This window comes from Egretta garzetta, unplaced genomic scaffold, assembly GCF_000687185.1.
Source record: "Egretta garzetta isolate BGI_Z169 unplaced genomic scaffold, ASM68718v1 scaffold152, whole genome shotgun sequence".
Classification (NCBI taxonomy): Eukaryota; Metazoa; Chordata; class Aves; order Pelecaniformes; family Ardeidae; genus Egretta; species Egretta garzetta.
In genome coordinates this window covers 1,548,069-1,557,752 of record NW_009259037.1, presented here as the reverse complement: position 1 = coordinate 1,557,752, position 9,684 = coordinate 1,548,069, and the positions used below count along the sequence as shown (strand labels likewise).

Sequence of the window (9,684 nt, the reverse complement as noted above, 5' to 3'; positions counted from 1 at the left end):
TAGGGGAGATGCCCCAGTCCCCTCATCAGCTTGGTAGCCCTCCTCTGGACTCTCTCTAGGAGTTCCTCATCCTTCTTGAACTGGGGAGCCCAGAACTGGACCCAGTGCTCCAGATGGGTCTCACCAGGGCAGAGTAGAGGGGGAGGACAACCTCCCTTGACCTGCTGGCCACACTCCTCTTCATGCACCCCAGGATGCCACTGGCTTTCTTGGCAAGAAGGGCTCACTGCTGGCTCATGGTCAGCTTGTCATCCACCAGGACTGCCAGGTCCCTCTCGGCAGAGCTGCTTTCCAGCAGGTCAGCCCCCAGCCTGTACTGGTTCAGTGTTCAATCAATACTAATGAACTACTGAAGCCAAGAAATAGTTGGTGCCATCAACAAAGATAAGAGATTATTTTTGAACAGGCTTGTGTGGTCTCTGGAGCCATAAAGGAAGCAGCAGCATTCTTATTCCTGCACAGTAAAATGTACAAACAGCAACGTGTTTCAGGTTTGCCAGTGGATGCCGCAGTCTATAAATCAGTACATGTTTTCCACTGCTCCTTCATAAATTGAAAGCGCTGGTCCCAGGGGGAGAAAAAGTAAATAAATGCACGCTGCTCCTTTATTTCTGCTCCTCCTTCCTTCCCCTTCTCCTCCCCCCCACCCCCAAAGAAAGCTTTTACTCTTTGACTGGAGCCACAAACCACAAAATGTTTGAAACTACACAGCAAATGCCATGCTTTGGCTTAATATGTCTTTTTGCCGGCTCGTGGGATGGCATCAAATGGGTTTTTCTTCCATCTAACAAGCTAGTGGTAAAATTCACCTGTCTGCCAAAAATGAGCGCGGGGCTCGTGTCCAGCTCGTATCGCATGTCAGATCGTAAGCCCGTCCTGAGAGCTGTGAAGGACACAGTGAAGTCTTCAGAGGAAGGATACGGTGTTTGACCATGTTCCAAATGAATACAGCAAGTTGTTTGAAAGGGTTTCCAACCGTGGCTGTATCTTACACATCTTGAATGCAATACTAGCAATAGAGAAAGACTGTGTTTTAATATTTTATTTAAAATATTGAGCTTACATCATAGTTAATTAACGCTATCTGAAATTTAAACAGCTTGCAGTGTCCCCCATATATCAGAATACTGCACGATAATGTTCTTATCCTGGATTATTTCAGTTTTACTGACCATTAACTCGGCAGGAGCTAAGAAATATCCTAACGTCCTCCTATGTGGCTATTAAAGAGCCTCAAAGACTAAATCGGATGCTGCAGTTCTTTCTGGGCAACAAGCAACCCAGCTGCAAAAATAAATTAAATCGCTGGGTTTTCCCTAAAGACATCTTCTTGGCATCCTCAAAGTCTTTGCCCTAACCGTTTGCAGCTCGTGTCTACCTAACTAAATTTAGGCTATACACATTTTTCTTACGCCTTCAGTGTGAAAGTATTTTCCTTCCACTATCGCCAACCTCTCTTGCTGGTACGCTCTCCAGATAAATTGTTGCTTGCATTAATGAATTGTACATCGTACAAATCCTGTGTAGTAGCTCCCCGTACAGCTCATTCCTCCAGAAGACCTGCCCTGGCCTGGGCAAACCTTCCAAGGAGGAAATCTGTGAGGCAGCAGATGGAGAGTTATTGACCTTCAAGAACATAGATTTCATTTATCAGGATCCTTTGCCACAGCCAGGCTGCCCTCACCTGAATAAATTTGCTCTGTAGTAAATTTTTCAGAGGGTCGTGCAAGGGATTTTAACCGTGCGGTTCCTGCTTCTGTTCCGATGTTGGAAAAATTATCAGCTTTGGGTTTGTTTTTGGGGAACGTTCCAGGGGTTGTGGTCCAGCTGCACAAACGGCCGAGGAAAAAGCCGGGTGGTTAATGGACTCATGGACCGCTGGAGTTCAGGGCACTTGACATTTTACAAATTGAGTCTTCTAATACAAGTTCTTGGTGTTCCTTCGGAGGATTGAACCAGACAATTGGATTTCAAAATAGAGATTCTGGAGTGGAGTGGGGGTTTTAAGAGGTAGTAGCAACAAAAAAAGTAGGTGCTTTTCTCTAAGACCGATCCCTTGGCTGGAAAGGGGCCAGATTAGAGGATGGCAAAAATGGAAGGAACCTTTTCCCATGGTGAGGCACTTGTGTCCTGAATTTGCAGTATGATAGAAAAAGAGTAAGTTTATCTCTTACCTATGCCTGAAAGTGTTCCATTACATATAACGTGACAAAATATGGGTGGTATAGCTTGTAAACTAACTTTTAAAGAGTTTTTAAAGCAATTCCAGTAATTTAAGCCAGAAACAAATGTTCCTGATATCTGTTTTTTTCCTGTTCATCTCCACTTACAGATAAGGGAATGGATATTGGAATGGAAGAATGCTAGGACTGTGCAATTACTGCACATATGTTGGAGATGGACTAAATCTATACTGTAATTAATTTGAGGACTCATTTTTTAGGCTCCAAAACATTTATAAAATTCATTATTAATGTTTATATTCAGTATCACCTAGAGGGTTTGATCAGGCTGAGGGAGGCGCAATGGAAACGCTGCCTCCGCTCCGGAGGGTTTACAGTCTCAATTGATGAGGATGGGAAGGGGGGAAAATAGTCACCAAAAAGATTTAATTCTGCCAAAGTCATCACTTGTGCTACCTACAGGCATTTACGCAGTGCCTTCGACAGCGCAGGTCTGGTTTGGGTGGGCTCCTGGGTGTCGCAGCGGTATAGGGGACAGTGACAGTCCGGGACGGGCTGCGAAGCCACGGTGGGATGGTGGCACTCGCGCTGCGTGATACCAACACGGTGTTTCAGCCCCCTCGGCTCCTCGCCTCCCCTCCTCTCCTGTTGCTAATCCAGAATCCCCCGCCTCGTAACGGCCAGGTGTAATTAGTTTGCGTTAAGTAGCGCACAGCCTTAGTACCCAGCTGGTGCCTTCAGTTGCCAGACGCGCTTTGGAACCGCGTCGCAATGTCTGTGCTTATTCGGGATTCAGTGGAAGCACTGAACGAGTTTGTTTACAGTGTCAACGCAAATCTAAAATTATTTAGGCTTCCATTTATTTCTGATCTTGTTCAGCTCCAAAGCTGTTTGCCTGAGATCATCTATAAATATTTTCACAGCGGAAAAGAGAGTAGAAGTGCTTTGGGTTTGGAGAGGGACTGGTTAAATCTGGAGCAAAATTACAGTAGCACCATTTTCTTTGAAATGAGAATGTGCGGAAGAAGTTATGGATGACTGAAGTTAAAAAGAAAGTGGCAGTCAAAATGAAGAAAGGTTAAGTGATTTTGAAAGGTTTCACTTGCTGACTTACCAAACAACTGAATATTAGTTTAGTTTCTATAAATTGGTAGTGGATTGCTTTTCTGAGTGAAAATTAACTCAGCCTGGTCTGTGAAAATGTCCTCCATTTTCTGCAAATATGCCTTCATTATTAAACTCATGTTAATTTTTGTTTAGAAATAAAAAATATGCTCCGTATCATTGTTCTAGATTAGATATATAATGCAGATAAAAACATTCAGATCCTTCCATTTGCAAAAATTGCATTGCAGAGTGTGGAAACTGCCTTGTGATTATCTGCAGACGTGAGCCCTTATTACAGTGATTGTAATTAGTCGTTCCGATGCGTTTTTCATCTTCACGGCACTTTGCAAACATGAGGTAACTCCTGCTCGTTCCAGTCCTCTTCCCTAGATAAATAATACTACGAACCCTGTTGTAGAAATTGGAAAAAATCAAGAGAAGGGGTTGAACATCACATGGAGCCGTACAGAGAAGTTAATGTAGGTACCAGGCTCTACCCCTCGTGAGCATCCGTCACTTTTCTGTCTCAACTTAGGTCACCGCTCAGCCTCTGATTGCCCAAGCATCTCCCCATTTGTTTTCTTTAGGACTCAAAAGCTCCATTTCCCTTGCCTAGCCGTACCAGCGTAGGTTCTGGCCCATATTTTCTCTCTACTTCACTCCCTTATTTCGAGAGCATAAATCTCTGTCCTTTCTCCCTGCGGTCTCCTATAAGTGTTTTTCTTTCTGCATCTCCTCCACCAGCTCTTTGCCTCTTCAGGCTGCTTCTTTCCATCCCTCCTCTCTCAGTCTGCCAGGACAATCTTTCAGTCCCTCCTTGGGTTTTCGCGACAGGTCCCCTCCGCTTGAAAACGGGCTCCTCATTTCCAAGGGAGGAACAGGAACAGAGCACGAACTGGTGGGACCCGCTCCACGTCTTGCTTTTGTGGTGGGGCATGTTACACATGGGGGAAGGCTTACTGAATATTCAGCCTGGCTGGGCTCCAAATTGCCAATTCCTAGGGGAAAAAAAAAAAGAGATTCTAGGTCCCAGTCTGGTGTTTGTGCCACTAAATCACAGGTCGTTGTGCCCTGCCTGACTCCTCCACCAGTGCTGGCAGCAGTCTCAGTCATACTGACGGTCGTATGAACCCTTCATGTTTTACTCTTAATTTTAAATCAGCATCTAGAATTAGAGATTTTCTTAAAAGTCTTGGGTTTTTTCCCAATTTTTCCTGAAATACTAAGAAATGTGATTTCAACTCACAGATCAAAAAGCAAATGAGGTTCACCCAACATTGATGTTGGGCTTTGAGTGGTGGGATTTCATTTGTGTGGTTTGGGGGGGCTTTTGGTTTTCGGGGGGTCTTGAGGGGTAAAATATTTCTTATTTACGCAGTGCGTTAAAGCAGGTGGGATCGAGGGGTCTGTAGGGGATGGTTGCAGGAATCGGTTGTGTGCGTGAAGGCTTCCCCAGGAGCGCCGTTCCCCTTCTCTTTCCCCATCTTTGGAAGGTGTGGTGCTTCATCTCAAACTTTTCGTTCCCAAAGGTGGATGTCTTTGGGGAGCGATGGGGAAAGATGTGTTCAGCCCTTTTCCTCAGCCCTCCTTCATCCAACTGCTCTTTGGAGGTGCAGCCATCTCAGTATTTCATTGGGGCAAGGAACATGTGGCCTGATGCCAAGAGGAGGATTAGGTGGTGTGGACAGGGGATTTAAAATTTAAGATGAAGGGTAATACGAACCAAATGGATTTCTAACTCATTCCAGATCTCACTTTTTTAATAAAGTGAGGTCAGAAGTTCCAGCCAAATTTCAGCAGCAGAGGCACATCATCAAGTTTGAGCTTAGATACCCTGGTGTGCTAATTTAAGCATATTTTTGAGTTTGAGTGGTTCTTTATGTGTAAAGTAGAAAAAAATTAAAAATACACATTTAAAAACATTCTTGATGCTCCTCATTAAAACTGTTGGATTCTGAAGAGCTGAAGGATATTGTTAAATTTCTTTGGGTCAGTTGAGACGGCTGCTGAATTTCATGGTTGAAGAACAAGAGAGGAAAAAAGAACCGATGGAAATGTAATGAATATTTGTGCAAAGCAATGTCTGCAAATTGCCTGTCCTAATATAGATTATAGATATTAGAGGGAGGGAGAGGCGATTATGAACTGTAATCAATCAACAGCGTTTATCCAAAGTCCTAGGTTCTGGGTTTCTTTGTGGGCAGGCCGTGTTTATGCATTACTGGTTATCTAGTTGGTCTAGCAGGAATCATTTTATTTCTGAAGCAATTTGATCATTTTACTTGATTTGCATCAAATAGAGACATGTGGGTAAAGCTGCCACAGCTATTTGGCACATCAGATGCACGGTGTTTTCAGGCATGTGACACAATGCATTTTGTTGTGTTTTATTAAGATTTATTTTCTTCCAATGTTGTTGTTTAACCAAGGTATGTAATTCAGGTTTTTTATTGGTGGTTTGTGATTTTTTTATTTTTTTTCCCCAACAGATGTGGGAAGAGGCCATTGCCTTGGGTAAAGAACTTGCAGAACAGTATGAAAATGAAATGTTTGATTATGAACAACTCAGTGAACTGCTGGTAGGTTTTTTTTTAATGACATAGACACTGCAACAAGTTTTTCAGAAATTTTATTTCTAAGCTTTTCAAATGATATTGAAAACCTCTCTTATGACAGTAGAAAGCAGAAATAGATGCCCACTTTGGCTTTGTTGGACAAATGTTGATTAACTGGCTACCACTGGAGTGCCTGAAAAAGACTGACTTTTTTTTTTTTTAGCTGAAAGAAAAATATTTCGGTAATGTTAAGCTGATTTATTTGGGGTATAAAAGGAAATTTGGAATTTAAATATAAATGGGAACATGAAAAAAAATCCCCATTCTCTTTCAAGTGTCTTTCCATATTCACGTTTCTTTTTTTAGGTATGAATAATCCCCAGGCATTCATGTCTAGAGTCAGTTATTTTTGCCCTGACATTACCCATTCATTATGCCTGCACCATTTTTTTTTTTCTCCTGCTCTTCTCCAAAGAGATAAATGGCAACTGTCACTGTCCCTCCTGACTTCCTTTTTCACAGGAGTTGGGACGTGATTCCAGTTTGGGTTTGAAAATTCTTGACTTCCAGGTTTTTGATACGTTTCCCCTTTGCACTCACTGGAGTATGTCGTCCTTAATTTCTTTGAATTGTTTATCTGCTTTATCCCAGTCTGTCAGAACTGGGCATTCATATGGTGTCGTTGCACCCTCTTTTTCTGCTGACACCAACGTTCAGTTTGGGGATGGCTAGGAGCCGTCTCCCCAGAAGCATCTCCATCCCCATCTCCCCAGAATCTCCTTCCTTGGGGAGGAAAGAATAAAGATAAATACCACTCCTCTCAATTCTACAGTTTCTTCATTCCTTTACATCATCTTCTTGGTTTTGTCCATGGTTCTGTCCTCCAGCTCTCTAGAGCTGAGTTTATATCCCTTTTTGAAGGTACTCCTTTTATGGCATTTTAACCGTTTTTAGTGACAGAACAATTATATTGGTTTGCCTGGTAAATCTGGAGCCTGGTTTCATGTTGCCTTGTACTGCAGGAGGTAAGGGATGTATCCATAGAGCATTTCTCAGGTGCTGTCGTGTGCCAGAAGAGTCTTCCTGGCCTGCTGCCCGCACCGCTGCCAGTAGGGCTGCGTTCAATAGAGAAAATTCTTCATTTCAATATAAAAGGAATCTGATAATTGTTCCTCGGCTAGAAATGATTCTCGTGTGTCAGATATGATTATTCACCAGTGGGTAGCTGCTCTCAGAGTCTCTTATTTTCAATTTTCCGTCTCCTTAATGCTTGCACATGGGAACATGAACAACTTTTGTCATGGAGGCAACCACTCTCCTTATCATACTGTATCCATTTTTGGAGGAGAAGGCTGAATTCGCACTTTGTACATTGTAGCTGATGGCCAATAATGCTGAGTTATGCATTTTTTCCCCATTTCGCACAGTAAGTATGTCATTGGTTACATTAGGTGACATAATTCCTGGAGAGGCAGTGGTATAAACCAGGAACGGTACATCTGCATATGGGAATGGGGTTTCTCCCTCTTCTAATAGGGGAAACCCAAGCCTTCCAATTCTCAGGTCAAACAACTGAGTTTACCTGCTCTTTATCAGACAGAAGAAGCAGAGAGAGATGTCACAAAAACTATCAGTGCATTGGGCATTTGTCCTTAATACGGCAAAGATCAAAATTCATGCTCCAGTACAAGTCGGGTCCCGCATACCCCATCGACTTTTCTTACTGCTGCTGCTGAATAGCATTGGCACGCTAGCTCTTCCCCCCCAATAAAATTTAAAAGTTTTTTGTTTCTTTTTGTTTTCCCTATTGTCTCTTTTGTTCAAGCTATATTAAATATTAGACACTTAAGAAAATTCACAGATGACAAAGTAGTTTTGCTACGGGTGAACTGAGAAATACACGGCAGATCTGGGTCTTTGTAGACTTCTTGCCATTTAGCGTTATCTGTCATATGGGAGCAGTAATAAACCTCCCCCCAAATCAGGATTCATTCTCTTACAGAAAGTAATAGACTAAAAATAAGTTAATGAACAGATTGTCTGAAGCTGCACATTTGTTATTATTTCATCATTTGAGATAAAGAAGGATTCCGCTTCAAAACCAGATGGCGTCTGACATGCGTGTATTTATTCCAAAAGTTGTATTTTTCTGCAGTTCTCAACTGCGTGCTTTCCATATGCAAATAAATAGTTGTAAATACGGAAAAGCAGAAGTGGAAAAATGTAATGAAATGTAACAGCTGAAAATCAAGAAGTCAGCACCATCGAGACGAGCTGGCTTTAGCAGTACGTGCTTCATCGTTCCAGTGTTTTGGCGTCGGCAGTGTCGCAACCAGGAATTCAGGCTGCCTTGCAAATTCTTGACCTTCATCAAAATCTCCATGCCAGATAGGGAATAGCGAGGTTCACCAAAATGAGCATAAAAACAACAGCTAGAGAGTCTAGTATTTCAAACTACTGGCGTATATCTGATAGGTGAAGAAAAAGGGGCGAGTGAGGAATGTTTACGTCTTTAAGTTGGAGATATAAATAAAAGAGATCTAGATCTCAAGGATAGGGAATCTCCTTAAAGTTTAGGTCATTAAAGTTCCTTCTGTTTATTTTGCAGAGAAAACAAGCCCAGTTCTATGAAAACATCGTGAAAGTGATAAGACCAAAACCAGACTACTTTGCTGTTGGATACTACGGCCAGGGATTTCCAACGTTCATAAGGGTAAGCGTCCACAGACGACAGCAAGGTTTCTTGCTTTGGAAATTCCCCTCAGTTGTGGAGAAAGTACATTATTGTTTGTGTTCTTTACAATCTACCTAACACCAATGGTTGGAGTTTAGGTATAGAAGACAAACATTCGTTTTTTCCTTTCCAGTTTCCAATATGGAATAGTTGAATTTTAGTAGAGAAGCTCTGTCTTCAAACATAGCCAATACTTTATACTTCTTCAGGGTATCACTAAAAATGAAGATGTACCACCCAATTCGTAAATGGGGGTAATAACCAGCACCATCTGAAATGGTGACATTTTTGCCTGACAGGTGTGTGTGTGTGTGTATATATATATATATAATATATATGAGTATGATAGAGAAGCCTTTTGTATGTGACCGTGTTTTCATGTGAGTGTCCTTTCCAGCATAGTCACTGAAATGAAGTTGAATATGAGAGAGGTGTGCAATACCTTTAAAAGTGATTTTTTTTATTGTTGATTTTCATGAGTCATGTGCCAATTTAAAACACACGGCACTTGCTTGATGCTGGTAACATAAGTCCAGTAACATTTTAGATTTTTTTTCCACTGATACCAGGATTGTTATGGAGTTGAATTAGTGGCTAAAGAAGGGTGGGGATTTAGCACATCTGCATTGCATCTGTATCGTCATGCTCTGGCACTTGCCAGCCAGTGACATGGAAATAACCTGTTAGCTATTTGGATGCTCTGCTCTATCTAAAGAGCTGAGGATTTACAGTTTGGAAAGAGACTCCCTCTAAACCCCTGTGGAAGAGTTACAGTGGGTGAAGGCACTTCAAGAGGCAGAAGAATGAGATTATTATTATTCTTATTCTCAGATTATTCTCTGGGTCCAGGAGACTCTGAGAGATTCAGTCTCTGGCCAGGGGCTGATAGTACGTTTTCTTTCAGAAATACGTGTTTAGGAGATTAGTTCCTGGTTGTAACTGAGTAATTCCGTCTTAACTCTCTCAGATTATGCCATAATAAATACCAGGAGCAAGCCCAAGCCTATGCTGAAGCCCAGCTCTCTGGGTAAACCCGGTGAATGCTGTTTAAGCTGGCTTTGTCAGGTTAGTTGTGGTCAGCTGATTTTCTTGGAGTATTAAAATA

General features: G+C 42.1%; 1 protein-coding gene across 1 annotated transcript in view; it reads left to right on the top strand.

The window, feature by feature from the left end:
- DOCK1 (dedicator of cytokinesis 1) overlaps positions 1-9,684 on the top strand; it is a 316,870-nt gene that overhangs the window by 262,641 nt on the left and 44,545 nt on the right. The window contains exons 39-40 of the mRNA XM_035890418.1: positions 5,780-5,869; positions 8,454-8,558. Of these exons, the coding sequence (XP_035746311.1) occupies positions 5,780-5,869; positions 8,454-8,558 (195 nt within the window). The remainder of the gene's footprint in view (positions 1-5,779; positions 5,870-8,453; positions 8,559-9,684) is intronic.